We start from the raw sequence: 21,252 nt of genomic DNA, 5'->3' as shown, positions 1-21,252 counted from the left end.
ATTCTTGGCTACTCTGAGGTTAGAATAATGTTCATCTATATATTCATGGAAATATTTTAAGTATTTCCTTCTTTTTTGACATTCTTTTCTTTTTAAAAATTGAAGTGAAATTCACATAACATAAAATGAACCAGTCTGCTCCCAATTTGCTTTCTGTCTGTGGATTTACCTATCCTAGATATTTCATATCAATGGTATCATATGATATGTAACATTTTGTGTCTGGCTTCTTTCATTTAGCTTAATGTTTTCAAGGTTCATCCATGTTGCAGCCTGAATCAATACTTCATTACTTTTTATGACTGGATAATATTCCATTGTAAATATATACCAACTTTTCTTTCTTTATTAATCTCTTAGGGTTGTTTCTACCTTTTGGCAATTGTGAATAGTGCTACTGACCTTCGTGTACAAGTATTTGCTTGAGTACCAGTTTTCAGTTCTCTTCGATATATATCTAGGAGTGGAATTGCTGGGTCATATGATAATTTTATGTCTAACTTTTTGAGGAAGTGCCGAACTGTTTTCCACAGCAGCTGCACCATTTTACGTTCTCACTAGAAAGGGTTCTGATTTCTCTACATTCTCACCAATGCTTGTTATTTTCTGTTTTTAAAAAAATATATGGCCGCCCTAGTGGGTATGAAGTGGTATCTCATTGTGGTTTTGATTTGTGTTTCCCTGATGACTGATGACACTGAGCATCTTTTCACGTTGGCCATCTGTACACCTTTGGAGAAATGTCTATTCAAGTCCTTTGCCCATTTTATTTTATTTTATTTTATTTTTTGCGGTACGCGGGCCTCTCACTGTTGTGGCCTCTCCCGTTGTGGAGCACAGGCTCCGGACGCGCAGGCTCAGCGGCCATGGCGCACGGGCCCAGCCGTTCTGCGGCATGTGGGATCTTCCTGGACCGGGGCACGAACCCGTGTCCCCCCCATCGGCAGGTGGACTCCCAACCACTGCGCCACCAGGGAAGCCCTAAGTAGGCTGTTGCAGTAATCCAATTGAGCAGTAATGGTGGACAGGGCAGGATGGTGGCAATGGAGGGAGAAGCCGCCAGGTTCTGGATATTTTCTGAAAGTAGATCCAACAAGACTGCTGCTGGACTGACTGTGGGATGTGAGAGAGAAAGAAGAGCCAAGGGTGATGTGGATTTTGGGCAACTAGAAGGATGGGCTCCATTTATAGAGAAGGAAACAGCTGGGGATAGAGCAGGTTTGGGGGTATTTCAGAAATTCCATGTTGGACACATTGAGTGCAAGAGGTCAGGAGACATCTGAGTGATCTGAGTGGAGGTGGAGAGGGAGGACCTGGACACGGCTCTGGACTTCAGGGGCACTTTAGGGGCATTTGAGAATGTCACAGTGAAAACCATGGGACTGACTGACACCCCAAAGGAGGGATGTGGAGAGAAAAGAGACCTTGGATGACAGGCCTGGGACCTGATGCTAAGAGGTTGGGATCACGAGGCGACACCAGCCCAGGAGGCCGGGGGCAGCAGCCCCCAGGGAGGGGATGAGCAGGGCCAAGAAGAGGAGGTGCTGTGGCCGGCGCTGCCTGTCCTCAGCCTGGCCAGGGCGGGGGGCGGGGGGCAGCGGTCACACGTCACACAACAGAGACAGAGTGGCTTTGGGGAGGTGGTGGGGCCGGGGGCATGTGAGAAGGTGAGTGGGGAGAGCACATTGATACCATCAAGGCGCCAGAAGTGGTGAAGCTGGAGGGGCAGTGGGGAAGCCTATGAGGACAGCATCACATCTGATGGAAACGCCCAGGAGCGAGGGCAGCCTTGACGCTTTGGGAACTAGAGGAGCGACCTTGCATCAGGCGAGAGTGGCCCTTGGGTGGGGACTCGTGGTGTGTCCCAGACGCACTGTACCCTGGGTTGAGGGTGAGATGTTTGAGACTTTTGGACTATTGCAGTAATTCCTCTGGGGCTGGGAGCAAGGGGGGAAACATCTACCGACATGGAATTCCTGTGCTCACCCTCAGAGGGATTTGGAGTAAGCAGCTTCAAGCCCACAGGCAGGAACTCAGCTACAGCTTTCTCCCCAGGTAGTTGCTGGCCAGGACACACCTGCTGAGGACACACCTCCTGAGCTGGGACACACCTGCTGGGTCAGGAGACACCTGCTGAGGGGACACCTGCTGTGGAGACACCTGCTGAGGAGAAACCTGCTGTGGAGACACCTGCTGAGGGGACACCTGCTGGGCCAGGAGGCACCAGCCCCTTGCTGGCTGCAGGGCCCTGGCCATGGCTGGGTCTCTGCCCATGGTGGATATTCATGCCTTGCTTCCTCAGCTTCTGTAGATGTGTGTCCAGAGCATCCCCACAGGCATCTCTGGGCAGCAGGATGGCAGCGGTGTCCCACTCAAGGGCTGAGAGCCGAGGGCAGGCTGTTCTGAGCCCAGCTCAGCAGCTCGTGCAGCTGTGCTCGGAACGTCTGCTCACCCATTGCCTCTTCCCTGACCTGCTCCACCTGAGGGAATGTCTTTATTCTGAATTCTGTTTCTGAGAAAAGTTTGTGTTCTCCAGGCACCTGGGGAATCCTTTGTAATCCCCTTGGTACCCAGTCAGCGCACAGTTGATGAAAATTCCAGCCCATATTGACGGGAGAAGTCTTTAGAGCTGGGTGTAGAGGTGCTGCCTTCCCTGGGGCATAATTAAAAAGGAGGCAGGTGGGGCTGCTGGGGGCTGAGAGCCCGGGGTCAGCAGGTTCCGGCTCGTTAGGCCCCGGCGACGCTCTGGCGTGTCACCTTGAGGATGGCAAGGGCCGTCCCAATTAAGAACGAGATCACATCCCTCCAGGGTCCAGTTTGGAGGAGGCAATTAATTTCAAACAAGCAATTGCGTACCCGGCGATGCGCCTCCTGAGAGTGGGGGTGTCTGCGGGAGGGGAAGGTTGAACAGAAACCTGGACCAGGTCTCCTCGTCCTCCTGGCCTCCCAGGCCACGGGGGCTGAGGCGTGGGGAGTGTCCCGGCCTTGGCAGCCACCTGCTCTCCTGGTTTCTGTGGAATTTTCTGGCAGAGTCTTGCTGCCTCTCCGAGTTCTGGCGGGTCTGCGGGCTGCCCCAGGGCACACCCGGGATGAAGACACAGTGACACCAGTGTGTGCAAATTACATTTCTTCCAGCTGTAACCCGAACACATCCAAGTCATTTGTAGGGTATTGACTTTCCTGCTTTCTCTCACTATTTATATTTCAAAGGGCTTAAATGCTTTTTTTTTTTTTTTGGCGTGTAAACTTCAACAAATTTCTAGTAGGCTATTTTTTACAAGCCAATATGTCACAACACAGAATTTTGGGAGTCTTTTGCATTTTAATCAATTAGTTGATATTGAGATATAATGAACACATAGCATTTTATTAGTTTTATGTGTACCACATAATGATTTGACATTTTTATGTGCAGTGTAACGGTCACCACAGTAAGTCTGGTTAACATCCATCACCACACAGAGTTAAAGAACTTTTTTTTCTTGTGATGAGAACTTTTAAGACCTACTCTCTTAGCAACTTCCAAATATACAATGCAGTGTTATTAACTATAGTCACCATGTTGTACATGACATCGGGTGTGTAAACTTCTTATCAAAGTATAAAATACACATAGAAAAGTGGCCAAATCTTAGGTGTATAATTTGATGAAGTCTCATAAACTGCATGCACCTGACCAAGAACCAGACGTGGCTGGAGCCCCAGATCCCAATGCCTCCTCCCCCTGGGGTCCCCGAGGGCGGCCACGATCTTGACTACCTAGCATATTCACTTTGCCTGTTTTTTATTTTTATATAAATGGAATCACACAGAATGTGCTCTTTTGTGCTTGGCATTTTCCCTCGATGTCATGCGTGTGAGATTCTGCCGTGGTGCCGTGTGTGGTTGTTTTCACTAATCCTCACTGCTGCTTGTCCTCCACTGCATGAATAGACCACGGTTCATCCACTCAGCCGTTGAGGGTTGTCTCCGTATTTTGGTTATTATAAATTATGCTGCTCCAATAATTCTCATACTGTCTTTGGGAAGTCCTGTTGGGTATGTATCCAGGAGTGGAATTTCTGGGTCCCAGGTTGGTGTGTGTCCATCTTTACAGACAACAGTCTTCTGTAAAGACTGTGAGTGCCAGTGAGTGCCACCCTGTCCAGTGCCTTCAGGAGTATAGGCGTGTTTGTCAGGCTCTCCAGCACTTAGTATTGTCTGTCTTCATTTTGGCCATCCCAGAGGGTATGTATCACATTGTGGTTTCAACTTGCATCTTCCTGATGACTAAGGAATTGGGCATTTATTCTTGCTTGTTTGCCATTGAGATATAAGTCAAATCTCCCTTGATCTTGGATGCAGGAGAGCAGAATACAGCTTCTGTGGCAACCCGTTTATTCCCAGTGGCCCAAAGGATGGCCCTCGGATGGTCCTGCCGATGCTCAGCATTGCCTGGGTCTCAGTGGCACCTTGGAGATGGTGGACAAGGTGTGTCCCCAACACGCTCCCCCAGCCTTTCCATTTGAAATGCATGTGGTTGGCTAACAAGATCCTCTCAAAGCAGAAGATACGTCGGGTGGGGCTGCAGTGCTGCTGTGAGCTGCTTGTGCCTCATGCCACTGGGCAGTGACTGCTCAGCGGGACCACTTGAGGCAACACCGCCTTTGCCAAAAGCTGGGGTGGGGTCTTGCTCCTCCTCCCGGTGGCTCTGAGATCCTGTGCTCAGTCCCCATCCGCACAGTGGGTGTGACCACCACGCCCACCCCGTAGCACCGTGGGGACTTGTTGTGCTCTCTTGGCAGGACAAAGCAGGGGTAGAACCCACTTTGCCAAAGAGGCTCATGGACACATGGCGAGCACACCACAGATCCAGTATCTGAACCTCTGTCCAACTCCTCACACGTGAATGAAAGGACTCAGCCTGGCCGCTGTGAGGCAGCGGGCAGGATGCAAAGTCCCTGTGGTGGAGGGGGCACCACAATGGGTGGACCACCTTGTGCTTCCTTTCAGGTGAAGTAGAGTTGACTTATGTTTCAGGTGTACCACAAAGTGATTCAGTTATACATACATATACATACATATATATATTCCTCTTCAGATTCTTTCCCATTATAGGTTATTAGAAGATATTGAATATAGTTCCCTGTGCTATACAGTAGGTCCTTGTTGTTTATCTATTTTATGTATAGTTGTGTGTATCTGTTAATCCCAAACCCTTAATTTATCCCTCCGCCCCACTTCCCCTTTGGTAACTATAAGTTTATTCTCTATGTCTGTGAGTCTATTTCTGTTTTGTAAATAAGTTTGTTTGTATCATTTTTTTTAGATTCCACATATAAATGATAACATATGATATTTGTCTTTCTCTTTCTGACTTACTTCACTTAGTATGATAATCTCTAGGTCCATCCATGTTGCTGCAAATGGCATTATTTCATTCTTTTTTATGGTTGAGTAATATTCCATTGTATATATGTACCACGTTTTCTTTATCCATTCATCTGTTGATGGACATTTAGGTTGCTTCCATGTCTAGGCTATTGTAAATAATGCTGCTATGAACATTGGGGTGTGTGTATTTTTTAGAATTGGTGTTTTCACTTTCTTTGGCTATGTACTTAGGAGTGGAATTTCTGAATCATATGGTAGTTCTAATTTTAATTTTTTTGAGGAAACTCCATACTGTTTTCCAAAGTGGTTAATATCAGTTGCAAATATTTTTCTCCCATTCACTAGGTTGTCTTTTCATTTAGTTGATGGTTTTCTTCGCTGTGCATACAATGGAATATTATTCAGCCTTAAAAAAGAAGGAAATCCTGCTATATGTGACAATATGGATGAACCTGGAAGACATTATGCTCAGTGAAATAAGCCAGGCACAGAAGGACAAATACTGCATGACTCCACGTATATGAGGCATCAACAGGAGTCAAATTCATAGAAACAGAGCAGGATGGAGGTTGCCAGGAGCTGGGGGGAGGGGAAAGGGGAATTCTGTTTCAATGGGTATAAAGTTTCTGTCATGCAGGGTAAGTTCTGGAGCTCTGCTGAACACATGGTGCTTATAGTTAACAACAGTGTGTTTGCACCTAAATTTTGAAGAATGGGACAGTGGTGTGGTGATGGGGCCTGGGGTGGCCTTGTGTTCCCATGCTGCACAATTCCTGAGAGTGGATAGGAACCTTCCCCTCCCCCCAGAGCATGGTCTTTATTGTCCAGCTAATTGACAAGTGTTTAATGAGGCCCAGCTCTGTCCTAGGTATACCATACTAAGTGTAAATACAGCAGTAGGAGACACAGTCCCTGTCCATTTGAGGCATATAACCCAAGTATTTCTCAGGAATTACTCCATGGTCAGAAATAAAATCTGGACTTAGTTGCCTGTATTGCAAGGAACATTCTTTAAAGTCAACATTTTAAGGAAAAACATTACACCCTGCACTTATATGGTATGCAATTTCTTCCTGGCAACATCAGCTTCATCATTATCAATAAACAAGGTTTACTTTTGTTAAAATTCACCTTACATTACCCTCCTCTGTAATTTGAATAAAGATTTTAAATTAATAAATAAATTAATTAATTTTTGGCTGCATTGGGTCTTCATTGCTGCATGTGGGCTTTCTCTAGTTGCAGTGAGCGGGGGCTACTCTTTGTTGCAGTGCACAGGCTTCTCATTGCATTGGCTTCTCTTGTTGTAGAGCATGGGCTCTAGGTGCATGGGCTCAGTACTTGTGGCACACGGGCTTTGTTGCTCCATGGCATGTGGGATCTTCCTGGACCAGGGCTCAAACCCGTGTCCCCTGAATTGGCAGGTGGATTCTTAACCACTGTGCCACCAGGGAAGTCCCATAAAGATTTTTTGAAAGGGAATTTTATGAGGTTAAGCAGTGGAAGGAAGGGCTTAGGTATAAATTTGGCCAACAGCTGTCTGGGCAAAGTTCTAGGGTGTTGAGTGAACCCAGCTCATCTCCAGGCCATTTTTACTAATAGTTTGAGGACAACAGAAAGCACCTGAGAGTGGATGGGAACCAGTAAACATGCAAAGGTGAGGGGCTGTCCCTCCTGTAACCACAGCACGTCATGTAAGGCGCTGTCTGAGCTTGACCCTGCTGGTCCTGAAGAAGCAAGCCGCCATTGTGAGAAGGCCTGTGGGAAGGCCCCAGGGCAGGGGACTGCAGTGGCCTCTCGGAGCTGAGAGCAGCCAAAAAGAAAATGGGACCTCAGTCCCACAACTGCAGGGAGACAAATTCTGCCTGAGGGTCCGGCCCTGGTCAAGCCTCATATGAGAACTCAGCCCACCTGACTGCAGCCTGGGGGCCCTGAGCAGGACCCAGCTCAGCTGTGCTTAGGCCAGCGGCCCACAGAGACCATGAGATAACAAATGTGTGTTGTTTTGAGCCACTAAGTTTGTGGTGATTTGTTGCTCAGCGTAGAAAAACATAGGTGGTGAAGGAAAGGATGGTGGGCTGTAAGATTGAAATTATTTTTAGAATCAGCAGCTACCTGAAAGGCATTCATGTGTCTGCTTTAGCAGGTCTTTGCTGAGAGTAACCTGAGGCCAACAGCACCTCTCCAGGTCCACACAGGTACTCTTTTTTTTTTTTTTTTTTTGTGGTAGGCGGGCCTCTCACTGTTGTGGCCTCTCCCCTTGCAGAGCACAGGCTCCGGATGCGCAGGCTCAGCAGCCATGGCTCACGGGCCTAGCCGCTCTGCGGCACGTGGGATCCTCCCAGACCGGGGCACGAACCCGTGTCCCCTGCATCGGCAGGCGGACTCTCAACCACTGCGCCACCAGGGAAGCCCCACACACAGGTACTCTTGATCAGGACCAGGGGAGAAGCACAGCAGCCAGAGCTGGTGGGGCAGAAAAGAGTCCCCTCAGGAATCTCAGGAATCTCCTTTAAGTTCTGGTCCAGTCGATCCTGAATGTCTGTACAAGTGCCAAATCCCCGTATCATCAATTTTATTGATACTCTCAAAGAACCAGCATTTGGTTTCATTGATTTTCTCTCTCTTTCTTTCTGTGCTCTATTTCACTGATTTCTGCTCTGATCTTTATTATTTCCTTTATTCTGCTTATTTTTGTGCTTAGTTTATTATTATATTTCTAGTTTCTTAATATGGAAGCTGATATCATTGATTTAAGGTCTTTCTTCTTTTCTAACATAGGTGCTTGATGCTATGAATTTCCCTCTGAGTACTGCTTTAGGAGAACCCCACAATTTTTGATATGTTGTGTTTTTATATTCATTAAAAACATTTTCTTATTTCTCTTGATTTCTTATTTAAGTAACAAGTTATTTAGAAGTGTACTGTTTCCAAATATTTGGAGATTTCCCAGATATCTTATTCTTTTATTGGTTTCTATTTTAATTCTATTATGATCAGAAACATACATTGTATTACTTTCAATTCTTTTAAACTTGAGACTTGTTTTACAGCCTAGAATAAGGGTCTATCTAGGTAAGTGTTCCATGTGCACTGGAAAAGCATGTATTCTTCTGTGTCTTGTGAAGTGTCCTCTAAATGTCAATTAGGTCAAGTTGATGGCTGTTCAGTCTACTGTGTCCTCCCACTTCTACTTGTTTTACCTCCTTGTGTTTTGTAAATACAGTTGTTTTTTTGAGTTTTTCCTAAGTCCAATGCTGGCAGTTGCTCACCATCTTTCACTTCTTCACGTGCCTTCTTATCTTTGACTTTGTGCTGAAGATGATATTTGAAGCAATATCTGAAGGAATGATTGGCATTACTCTGATGTAATCCCTCCCTCCAGGAGGGACTTTTGTTGGTTTTTACTTCTTCCAGACACAAGGTGGTGCTGGTTGTTTAGAATCCTGTGACTCCAAGTTCAAAGTCTGCACTTTCATGCTCTGAGGATTCTCGACTTGTGGTTGTCCTGGGCCCCAGGCAGCTGGATCTTGTCTGAATCACCCTCATTCCCAGGGTGCAGCCCCTCCCCAGGCAGGCTGTGGGTTTGCAGGGTCACCGTGTTGGTGGGGTCTGTAGGGCCTCAGCTGGCCTGAGGGCCGAGTCTGGGCTCCCCGCTCTAGACACCAGTGGTCTTTGTTCCTCAACCTGGCAATTTCTCACTGACTCTTGTCCCTTTGCTGCTTTTAAGATTAAAACGTGGTTCACTCCCCTTATCTGGTTGTCCTCCAGGAAAAGTTTAATCTGAAGTGCTCAGTTCTCCAGCCTGGGTCTGGAGCTCCCCATGGTTTCCTCTGCGTCTCTGGTACTCTTGCTTAGATATCAGATCTCCGAGCCAATTCCCTGATTTTAAAACGTGTTTGGTATCCATTTTGCATGTCAATTCTTGGCTTGATTTTCTGAACGATTTCTTCAATTCACTTCCAATCCTTACTGAAATTTTATTTCTGCCATCATATTTCCAGTTTGCAAGAGTTTTCTCTCTCTCTCTCTCTGTGTCTCTCTCCTTTTAAAAAAAGTTTCTATTGTTTCAACAACGCAATACATGTTTTCTCATGTCCGAGGATATTCACAAAATTCTCTCCCTTTGAGCTCTGCTTCCTCTGACTTCCAGTCTTTCCTTAGTTTCGCTCCGTCTTACCTGCTAGAGGCTCTCATCAGATGTCTGGTGACCCTCAGCTCTCAGCCTGCACTGGAGAGGCCCAAAATGCTGACTATACCCAGGAAGGGTCACTGGGCTGGGACATCCCACTCACTGTCAGTGTCCTTGGTTCTCAGCATTCGTGGGGAGTTTCCTCAGAGAAGTTCCATCCAAGCTCCCATCTGGAGGGACCAGGGTGCAGGACTGGGGTCTCACCATCAGATATCTGGGTGTGTCCTCCCTGGGCCTCTGTCTCTGGAGTTCTGGGGGGTCAGGCTGGGTTTTGCTGCCTTCTGTAACCTCCCACTTTCAGCCCCATGTGAGCCTGGAGCCGTTGGACACCTTACTCCCCGGCCTCGCCGTTTGCATCTTCACTTCCATGCCCTGCTCTGCCCAGCCCTCCCCATTTGGCCGGTTTCTGAAATCTTGCTGTTGTCCCCTCTGTCGTTACCCTTGATGGGGGGGGGTCCGTTTATCATCATTCTTGGGGGATTTAAGGTGGGAACATGTTGTGCTCAATCCACTCTTTACCTGTAGGCTGGTCTTCACTGGGGGTCGGGGAAGGAGGAAGGAAGACAGAGACCTGGGGGGTGGGGGGGTGTGGTCACCAGGGCAGCAGGAGTGAGGGTGGGCATCATGGGCAGGCTTTAGCCCAGGGAAGCTCGGCCTCCTCACGGCTGGTGGGGCACCCTGCCTCGCGGGTCGGGCACTGGGTACATCCCCAGCGCTGCAGGCCCGGGCACCCTGACTTCTGGCCACTGCTCCAGGCACACGAGGCCTCCGCCTTCTCTGGTGCAGCGGCCCCGTCTTCACAGTGCGGAAAGAAAGGAGTAGCCACTGGAAATACACATGTTTTCCAAAGTCCGAGAACACAGGAAAATGGGGCATCAGATGAGGCAGAAGGTGCGGGCCGTGCTGGCTCAGCTGAGGAGGGGCTGCCTGGATGGCAAACTTCCTGCTTCCGCTGCCCCCCCCCGCCCGCCAGGAGCTTCTGGGGGGCATGGAACAAATGACCACAGTGGCTGGACAGATTTGCTTGTGGAGAGTCCTGGAAGCTGGGGCGGTTTTGGGGGGTTCTCTGTGAAAGTCCTGCTTGGAGACAATCTGGTGAGAGGGGTCGGGGAAGAGGGGCCTGCCCTCAGCCCCCTGGGGAGGGGCTGGGGCCCAACGGGAGCAGACAGGGAGAGATGGGCTGCAGCGCGAGGGACCCAGGCTCGGAGGGCTGGATCACAGGGTCATGAGGAGGATTTGGGAATTTATCCCGTGGATAATAAGGGTTTGATGAGGAAGGGACAGGAGCTACGGGTGGTCCCAGCAGGGGTCCCCCATGGGGGGAGGTGGAGAGCGGACAGACTCACAGCCCTGCAGGCCCAGTGGAGTGGACGGAGCAGAGGAGGGTGCCAGGGGCTGGGCCAAGGGGTGGAGGGTTCGCTCCTACCACCTGGAGGAGGAGGCCAGCACTGCTTGGTGGGAGGAGGGGGACCAGCAGCTGCAGGGGGCGGAGTGAGGGCTGTCAGGGGGCAGCTGTGGGTCTGGAGCTCAGAGCAGGGTCCTCCAGGAGGTGCTGGGATGGGCGTTTAGCGTGAGAATGGTCCTGGGCAGAGTCCAGGGCCCCCGGGTGTGGCCTGGAGAGGAGGGGCCGACACAGAGGAGGCCCAGGAGGCCCAGTCCTTACAGCTCTGCAGAGTCTGGTAAGGAGACCCCCACCATGTCCCGGGGCTCAGAACTGCAAGGGCTTCGTGGCCTCAACAAGAGCCGTGAGGGCTGAGACTACCACCCGGGAGGTGTCTTCCTTCCCAGCTGAGGCCGGCCAGCCTGTTTCCTGCAGCCCATTCCTGCCCCGAACCTGGGTCTCTGTTGCCCCCTCTGTCCTCCCTTCTCCGAGCTCTTTCTCATCAGTGTGGCCACCTTTCTCATCAGAAGGAGCACCAGGAGGCCACCCTTCCTACCCACATGCACTCCCCCAGCACCCCTTTCCTCCCCTCACCCCCAAACCAGTTTGGTCCCAGACTCTGCTCCCCCACTCTGGTGTCTGACTGTCTCAAATCCAGCAGAAGCTCTCCAGGCCTCGTTTTGCCTGGTTCTCTCCTGCTCCAGGTCCTTAGGTCCTTCGCGCTTTCTCTGAGGGCATCTGGCCTCTTCCCTTTGGGCTCTGCGTCCTTCCCTCACTCACGGTCCTGACTTTGGTTGCCCACTATATACTGGTGATTACAAGGGCTTTATTCTGGCGCTTTCTCTCTGGAGCCCCAGATCCAAGCACTGCACTGCCTGTGGGACATTTCCAGACCTGAGCTCAGCCTGGCATGGGGTCTGCCCACCCCCCTGCCTCCAGCCACTGTCACTGCTGTTGTCCCGTAGGGCCCTCCTCTCTCACTGGGACCGACTCCACCCTCGTCCCTCCAGGCATCCATGCCCCGCTGGTTCACTCTGGACAGGTCCTGTGGCCCCAGCACCTTGGAGACCCTGCTGTGTGGCAGGCCCTGGTCAAGCTGCACCTGCTGTTCCAGGTGTGTCAGCCAGGTGTGAGTTCCCTGACCCACCTGGTCTCGGCAGCACCTGGCAGCAGCTGGCAAGGGGCTGGCATGCAATACTCGCTTTATTAATTAAATGACAAATCAGTGACCCAGTATTTTCACTCTGCTCTTTAAAATGATCTCTTTACAGAAGTTTGATTTGGAAGTACACCCATTTTGAAAGAGGGACGTGCCCATAATTTCTGACATAAGTCATCTCTCATGGGACATCTGTTGCATCATGGTGGCTGCCATGGCAGCTGAGTGGCTGGACGCCCGGAGTCTGGATCTGATGCAGCGATGGGGTCGTCAGCACCAGGTCTCCCAGTGAGAGGTCCCTCTCATGAGCTCTGCCCACAGTCGTGGCCGAAGGGGCAAAGCGTGGGCTTGGCTTCCCACCCACAGGGCTGGGGCTCTGTTCCCCCTCCCCCTTCCCTGTGGATGGTGGAGAGACCTTCCCTCCCAGACAGACTCTCTGGCCGCCCAGCACCCGCCCCCGGTGCAGTGGACAGTCCTGTCTGGCTTGGACGGCGCTGCCCTCACTCACTCCTCGCACCTAAGCCCCACGTGATATGGTTCTCGCCCTCCGTAATGCCCTGGTCGGGGGTCATTTGTCAGCACAGGGCCCGTCAGCTGCTGAGCTGGCTGCGTGAATGCTGAGTGAGGGGGACAAATGAGAGGGGTCCTGAGGGCAGGTTAGGTGGTGGGTCCTGGGGTCAGGTGGGGAGTGCATCCTAAGAGGCTGCACCCAGGGCCCGGGCCACCCTCTGCACCACGCTGTGCAGGGCCTCCTTGACCTCCCGGTTCCGCAGGCAGTAGATGACGGGGTTGAGCAGGGGCGTGAGCACTGTGTAGACCACGGACACCAGCTTGTTGAGGTCGAAAGAGTAGATGGCACGAGGCCGGGCGTAGATGAAGAGGGAGGCCGAGTAGAAGATGACCACCACGGCCAGGTGCGAGGCACAGGTGGAGAAGGCCTTGTGCCGGCTGGCGGCAGACGGGCTGTGCAGTACCGCGCTGATGATGGCAGTGTAGGAGGAGACGGTGACCAGCAGTGGCCCCAGCAGGATGAGCAGTGCCAGGAGGAAGTCCACGAGCTCCGCCAGGGACATGTCGGAGCACGCCAGGTTCAGCAGGGGGGACATGTCACAGAAGAAGTGGTTCACGACGTTGGGGCCGCAGTAGCCCAGGCGCGAGATGAAGAAGACCTTCCCCAGGGAGATGGTGAAGCCCAAGAGCCAGGAGCCAGCGGCCAGGAGGCTGCAGAGGCCGGCTCATGATGGCTGGGTAGCACAGAGGGCTTCAGATGGCCACATAGCGGTCGTAGGCCATGACACCTAGGAGCACGCACTCTGAGCAGGCCAGGGCCAGGAAGAAGTACAGCTGCGCCATGCAGCCTGCGAAGGAGATGCGGTGGAATTCGGGCGCCGCCAGGCTGAGCAGCGTCTTGGGCACCGTGACGGAGATGTAGCACACCTCCAGGAAGGACAGGTTGCTGAGGAAGACGTACATGGGCTTGTGCAGTGCGGGGCTGGCGTGGATCATGGTGATGATGAGCAGATTCTCGGTGACGGTCAGCAGGTAGGCCAGCAGGAGCACCACCAGCAGGCACGTGCGCAGGCCCGGGGAGCCCGGGAAACCCACCAGCATGAACTCAGTCACCTCCGAGCGGCTGGCTCCTGCAGGCATGACCTGGGGGCAGAGATGGCGGGTGAGGCACTGCGCCTCCCTCGAGCTGTGTCAGCCGAGCTCCCTATGGGGAGGGGACCTGACCCTCATCTGCATCCCCCAGTGCTGCCCAGGGCCTGGCCCCCGGCACCACGAGTTTCCCACCGGGTGCTGGGTGGGAGCTGGGCAGACGTGGGCTCTGTCTGCTCTGGGGAGGCCAGCCCAGCCTGGTCGCAGATGGTAGACGAATGCTGTGTGTCATAGGGCACACAGGAGGACACCTGAGAGACCTGACCTGGCAACCGCAAACAGGCTTCATGGGGACTGGTGGGGGCCCATGGCCCAGGTCACTGAGGTCAGGGACAGTGGGCACGTGAGCCGGGGCAGAGTGGGAGGAGCCAGGCTCCTACTGTCTTCCCAGGTAAGTGGCAGGTCCCCACCACCCTGTACATGCGATGACAGCCCTGCTAAGTTTACCCCACGGTTACACATGGCACTCAGCAGGCTCCAAAAAGGGTGATGCCTGTTCCCAAGAAGCAGACTCCCGAGGAGTTCGCAGGACCCAGGAATCCAAGTCCCCCCACCCTGAGTCCCCTCTCAGCCCTGGATAAGCAAACTGTGACCCCAGAAGCTGAGTCGCCTCCACGGCCCTCAGGATCCGGCCCTCAGCTGCCCGGCCCCATGCCAGCTCCCGTGCAGTTCCGTCCGAGCCTGGTCCTGCGGCCACGGCTCTGCAGGGAGGTTCTGCGGGTGGGGCCTCCCTGTGCGGATCTCAGCCCCTACCCCAAGTGATAGTCAAGGGGCTGCGAGGGGCCAGGGCTGGCGGCGGCTTCTCCCCTGTTACAAGAAATTGTCTTCACAGGCTTGAAAGGACCAGATGCTAAAGACGGAAGTCGGCTCCCGCTCTCGCTCTCGCTCTCGCTGGGCAGCCAGGTCTCTTCCCTCCTGTTGGGCCCCTACCCCCTGCCCCACATAAGCCTGTCCCTCCATCTCAAGAACGGGCCCTCCAGACATCTTAGTGAGCTTCCAGGTCTCCAGAACCCATTTAAAAGTCAGTCCAGGGACTTCCCTGGTGGTCCAGTTGTTAGGACTCCACGCTTCCACTGCAGGGGTCGCGGGTTCGATCCCTGGTTGGGGAAATAAGATCCCACATGCCACGTGGCATGGGCAAAAAAAAGTCAGTCCACTCATTTGTAGTGTGACTGGGGTTTTAGCTTTTTGACTGCACTGTACGGGACTCAGAACAGGGCCCTGAGCGGGTCCACACACTTGACGTCAAAGTAACACCCAGTCGAGAGCCGGCTGCCCAGCGAGGGCGGGAGGGGAGCCGACTTCTGTCTTTAGGATCTGGTCCTTTCAAGCCTCTGAAGACAATTTCTTGTAACAGGGGAGAAGCTGCCGCCAGCCCTGGCCCCCTGCTAGAACAGGCTGGATCACGTGTGCAGGATGTATCTGGAAAACAGAAACCCCAGCCTCATATCTCTGCCCTTATTTCGTGTCTGCTCCAGGCGGCAGGAACCTCCCGTTTTCATCCTGCAAAGACTTTAGGAGGTAGCAGGGCCCCGAGCTCCAGGGTGTGGGCTCTGGGACGGGCGGCTCGGGTTCAAACCCTGCCCTCCCTTGGCCACCTGAGCCTTGGACAGGACAGCTGCCCTCCCCACACCCCTGCTCTCTCAGCCGTCCCACGGGGTCATGGCAGGACCCTGGCTGAGCTCACCTGCTACAGACCCTGGGATGCCTGGTGGCCACAGGGGCAGCAGTGACTCCAGGCAGAAGAGGGACCTGGTCAGACCTCGGTGGTGTGGTGTCAGCTGCCGGTGTGGCCAGGGCCTGGGCACAACTACCCCGGGACCCCCTCGCTACTCACCCACTATGGCTCCTGACAGCCATGTCTGCTCTGAGCTGCCGCTGACCGGCTGTGAGACTTGGAACAGAGATCTGTACTCACCCAGCTCCTGTTTCTCAGTCTGAAAGATGCAGCAGAAGGGCCACTTCTTTGATGGGGTGGGAGGTGGGCCTGAGTTCTCATCATACAGATGCATGGGGACAAACCACAAGGTCCCCGTCTTGCACCACAATGTACCAGTCAACACACGTGCTCCCCAAACCCGACATGAGCGCAAGAGCCACACACCGTCCCCCAGACGTAGATTCACTCACAGGTGCCTGCACCCTCCGTGCCCAGCCCACAGGCCCCCGAGCAGAGCAGGCATTCAGGTGGACACCACACCCCCAGGCAGACAAAGACACAGAGACAGCAGTGCCCGTGCCCCAGAGAGACACTCAGACATCCCCGTACACACGCCACCTGCACAGAAACACATGGACAAACACGGCTCTGACACAGGGTAAACCCCATACCACAGACATGCCCTTCACACGGGCGCCAGTCAGGACACACACCCGGCTACCGACAGCCCTGGCTGGCTCACTGCCCATTGTTGCGGGAATGGGCACACACAGGCACACACACCCTCAGCTCCACCTGTGCTAAGACTGACGCAGTCTCAGGCAGTGGAACTGGCTGGGTTCAAGTCCCAGCCCTGCCCACGCTCTGCTCACCTGTCATGGGGCGCCCGACAGTTCTCCAGGGCAGGGGCCTGGCAGACGCGGCTCCTTACCTGGTCCTGAGCGCTCAGAGGGACTCATGTTCTGCACGGGTGTTCGGCTGGGTCAAGGCAGGCAGAGGCTGACCAGGGGCTCCTGCAGCGTGTGTCCTGCTGACAGCTGAACCCAGCTCTGGGTGCCGGGCCTGCGGATCTCCCCATCCCAGGACTGTCGTGTTCCCTGTGACCATCCAGGTGCATCCCTCCCAGGACAGAGCTCTGAGGATGCAAAAGGGGTGAGCCTGGCTGCAGGGATCCCTTCACAAAGAAGAGGCCCGTCTGGGGGGTGACAGCGGTCGGTGCCCGAGATGGGAGCAGGTGCCTCCTCCGAGGTCCCTGTTGCACAGGAGTGGGAGTCCGGTCTTCTGGGGGAAAGCACAGGGGACCACAGTCTCCTCTGCACGGGGAGAGCGGCCGGGGGCTGGGCAGCCTGGGAGCCCACACCACCCGCCTCCCAGGCCACGAGTGTGTTTCCAAAGGATAACCGAGTCCTAAATGGGAGGCTGACCTCGGTCCTCAGTCACTTTCTTCTCACATGAAAAGAGCCCACAGAAGGGAGAGGCAGGCAGAGGAGGACAGGGGCAGGCTCCTCCCACCCCCCGGTCCCAGGGGCCGGTGCACAAGACACCCACACGGCTGCAACTCCTCCCGGGAGGCCCAGGCCTCCGCCCAGGGGCCCTCCTGTCCTGTGATTAGCTCTGTCAGCCAGAGTGGCGGGAATCAGAGCCCAGAGGGAAACCTGCCCTCCCCCGCTGTCCTTGTGGGACCAGAGCCGATGTGAGAGAGGTAGGATGTGGGTGCAGGTGGACACCCTCGCCATCCAGCGGCCGCTCAGTGCAGCAGAGGGGGCTCGGGTAGAAACCACTGTCCACCGTTGGCCAGAGCTGGGGGCGCAGGAGTGGCCTGGGCCGTGCCCCAGACCCTGCTGTCCTGGGTGGGCTCCACGCTGCCTGCTCCGAGTGGCTGGGGCTCCTGGCCGGCCGCATGGTCACCTACCTCCCTGCTCTCCGGCGGTCCACTGTGAGGGTCACACGAGGTGGACGGAGAAACCCTTTAGTGAGGCACGAAGGGGCGCTGGCCTAGGACCCTCTGCCCAGGAGCCCGCAAGGGGCCGCGGCCGCTTCCTGGCACGTGGGGCACAGACCTCGCCATCAGTCTCTGTGCTGAATCAGAGAAGGGGTCCCACAGGCTGCAGGGGACAGCTGACCGGCCCCTTAAAGGTGGGAGAGGGCCCTGCTGCCGCTCCAGCCTAGGTCCCTGCCCCAGTGGAGCTCAGAGCTCTGGGGCTGCCCCGCTGGGCCCGGGTGGGGGTAGCTTGGCTGTGTGTCCCTCTGCCCCAAAGTCATTTTACAGAAGTCCTTTACTCCTTCATCATTCAGCGGCGTTTGCTGGGTCCTCACTGGTCTCGGCCTGGGCTCTCAACTTCAGACGCAGCAGCAAACAGACAAGTTCCTGCTACGTGGAGCTGGGGTGTTGGAGGAGGTGGATGGCAGGCTGCTGAGCAGGCCCTCCTGGGGCCCACGGGTGGTGACACGTAGTAGGTTCTCATTAGTTATCTATTTTTTACACAGTAATGTATATTCCATATAAATTTTACAATAGGTTTGTCTATGTCTACCAAAAAAATCCTTGCTGAGATATGGATAGGAATTACCTTAAACCCACACATCAGTTTAGGGAGAATTGACATCTTTGCTATGTTGGGTCTTCCAATCCATGAAAACATATGTCTCTTTAAGTTAGAGAGTATTTGATTTCTTTCATCAACATTTTGTAATTTTCATCAGACATATCCTGTGCATGTTTTGTTAGATTTATGCCTAAGTGTTTCATTTTCATTGGAGAAATTGTAAGTTATTTTGCATTTTTATTTTGGGTTCCACCTGTTCATTGTTAGTATATAGAAATGTAATTGATTCTTGTGTTTTGATCTTGTACCCTGTAACCTTATTGAATTCACTTATTAGTTCTAGTTGTTGTTTTTTTTTTGTAGACCTCTTGGGATTTTCTACATAGGCAATTATGTCATTTGTAAATAGAGACATTTAAAAATTTTATCCTTTCCAATGAGTAAGCTTTTATTTCTTTTTATTGTCTTACTGCAATGGCTAGACCTTCCAGTAATATGTTGAGTAAGGGTGGTGAGAATGAACATCCTTGTACAGTTCCTGATCTAGAGGGAAAACATCCAGTCTTTCACCATTAAGTATGATGTTAATTGTAGGTGTTCTGTAAGTGCTCTTGAGGAAGTTCCCTTCTATTCCTAGTTTTCTGAGAGTTTTTTACTTATCCTGAGTGGAGTGTGAATTTTGTCAAATGTTTTTTCTGCATCATTGATATGATCATATAATTTGCCTTCTTAGCCTTTTGTGGGTGGATTACAGTAATTGATTTTCAAATATCGAACCAGCCTTGCATGCTTGTGATAATTCCACTCAGTTGTAGTGTATTGTTCTTTTTATACACAGGATTATATTTGATAAAATTTTGTTGAAGATTTTGCATTTAAATATATTAGAAATATTGTTCTGTAGTTTTCTTTTTCTTTTACTCATCTGTAGTTTTCTGTCTTTGGCTGGATTTAGTATCAGAGTAATCCTGGTCTTATAAAATGAGTTGAGAAGTGTTCCATCTTCTTTTATTTTCTTGAAAAGATGGTGTGAAATTGGTGTATTCTTATTTAAATTTTTGGTAAAATTCTCTTTGAAACCATCTGGGCCTAGGCATTCCTTTTTCAGCAGTATTTAGACTTTATTTTTTTTAGAACAGTTTTAGATTTACACAAAAATGGAGAAGATAGTACAGTGAGTCATCATGTATTCCACCACCAGTTTTATCATTATTAACATCTTACATTAGTGTGGTGTATCTTTGCTACAATTAATGGAACAATATTGATACAGTATTATAAACTAAAGTCCATAGTTTATTCAGATTTCCTTAGTTTTTACCTGATGTCCTTTTTCTCCCAGGATCCCATCTAGGACACCACATGACACTTAGTTGGCCTGTCTCCTTAGGCTCATCCTGGATGTGACAGTTTCTTATACTTCCCTTGTTTTTGATGACTTTGACTGTTGTGAGGAGTGCTGTTCGGGTATTTTGTAGGATGCCCCTTTATTGGAATTTGTCTGATCTTTGTTTCATTGGATTGTGGTTATTGGGAGGGTTTTGGGGAGGGAGACGCCCTACTTGTCACATCATATTAAGGGCATATACCCTCAACATGACATGTCACACTGTCAATATTGCCCTTGAACACGTGCTGTGGTCGTGTTTGTCAGGTTTCTCCACTGTCAGGTTACTCTTTTCCCCCCGATTCTATTCTATGTTTTACTCTTTGGAAGGAAGACACTATGTGTGGCCCACACTTAAGGGAGATTATGCTCTCCCTGCTTGAAAGCATACTCCACACAAAATATTTGGAATTCTTCTGCATGGGACATTTACCTCTTCTGCCCCATTTGATTTATTTATTGTTATATACTATTGATTGATTTATTCGATATTTATATCGGTATGGCTCAGGGATATTTATTTTACACTTCGGGTTGTAACCATTGCTGTTTTATTTATTTTGTTGTTCACATTGTTCCACCTTTGGCCTTTGGGAGCTCTTTCAGCTTTCCCCTGTGTACCTTTGGCATACTTCCTTCAAAAAAATTTTTTTTATCATTTGTTTTTGATCACTTCTTTGCTTTTTGGCACTAAAAGATGCTCCCAGCTCATCTTGTATTTTTGTCTACCCCAGTTTTAGAATCAGCCATTTCTCCAAGGAGCTATGGTTCCTTTCATCGGATAATGGCATTAGAAACCTAGATGTGGACCCTAGGTGTGCTCTTTGCTACTGGAGTGTCTTTGCTCCTAGGCCCTCTCAGCTGACACATACCTGCACACATGTCTATAGACATGTCTATAGATATATACACATATCTATAAATATTTCCATACATAAGCATCTGTATCTATATTAAGCTATACATGAGATCTTACTGATGTCTCCAAGTCTAGTCCATCACTACATGACTCATTCTAACCTCCTCCCTTGCTAATCTGCAAATGTCCATTCCAACATGGAGAACCTTGGCTTTAGGAGCATTTTGGTTACAAGAGCTTGACTTCCTTAATAGTTATGGGACTATTCAGGTTATCTATTTCATCCTGGTTGAGTTTTAAAGGAACCTAAATGTAAGTAAGGTTTCTATATTTCACTTTAATTGGTGAAATGTCAACACCTGTAATGGTGATAAGTTACTTATGTGTATAATAGCTATAGTAACCAATAAGAAAACTATACAAAACTCAGGGGGATATATCAAGATGGTGCAGTAAGAGGATGTGGCTCTCATCTCCCTCCAGGAGTACATCAAAAATACATCTAAATGTGGAAAAATTCTTACTAAAAACTGACTGGAAACAGAAAGACTCCTGTACAACCAAAGTTGTAAGAAAGATGCACACATACTCAAGCATTTTTTCTGACTGCAACTGTATGAAACTAGAAATCAGCTATAGAAAGAAAATGGGAAAAAAACAAGCATGTGGAGACCAAACGACATGCTACTAGAAAACCAATGGGTCAGTGGAGAAATCAAAGAGGAAATCAGGGCTTCCCTAGTGGCGCAGTGGTTGAGAGTCCGCCTGCTGATGCAGGGGACGCGGGTTTGTGCCCTGGTCCGGGAAGATCCCACGTGCTGTGGAGTGGCTAGGCCTGTGAGCCATGGCCGCTGAGCCTGCGCGTCCGGAGCCTGTGCTCTGCAATGGGAGAGGCCACAACAGTGAGAGGTCCACGTACCGTGAAAAAAAAAAAAATATATATATATATATAATTTCCTAAGTATTTTTTCTGTATACATTAAGCACCACTTCAGATGTTATAACTTTTGCTTCAATCATAGAATATGATTAAAGA

General features: G+C 51.1%; 1 protein-coding gene across 1 annotated transcript; it reads right to left on the bottom strand.

Moving 5' to 3' along the window:
* Window positions 1–12,800: 12,800 nt before the first annotated feature.
* On the bottom strand, window positions 12,801–13,755 carry LOC308620284 (olfactory receptor 226-like; the record flags this gene model as incomplete). Its single annotated transcript, XM_081239715.1, is given in 3 exon segments — window positions 12,801–13,338; window positions 13,340–13,368; window positions 13,372–13,755. Coding segments are annotated over 3 exon segments (951 nt in total).
* Window positions 13,756–21,252: the final 7,497 nt, after the last annotated feature.

The sequence above is a fragment of the Mesoplodon bidens genome (assembly GCF_964165515.1).
Source record: "Mesoplodon bidens genome assembly, chromosome: 1".
Lineage (NCBI taxonomy): Eukaryota > Metazoa > Chordata > Mammalia > Artiodactyla > Ziphiidae > Mesoplodon > Mesoplodon bidens.
The sequence above is the reverse complement of the archived record's forward strand: the minus strand, read 5'-3'. Positions and strand labels throughout refer to the sequence as shown.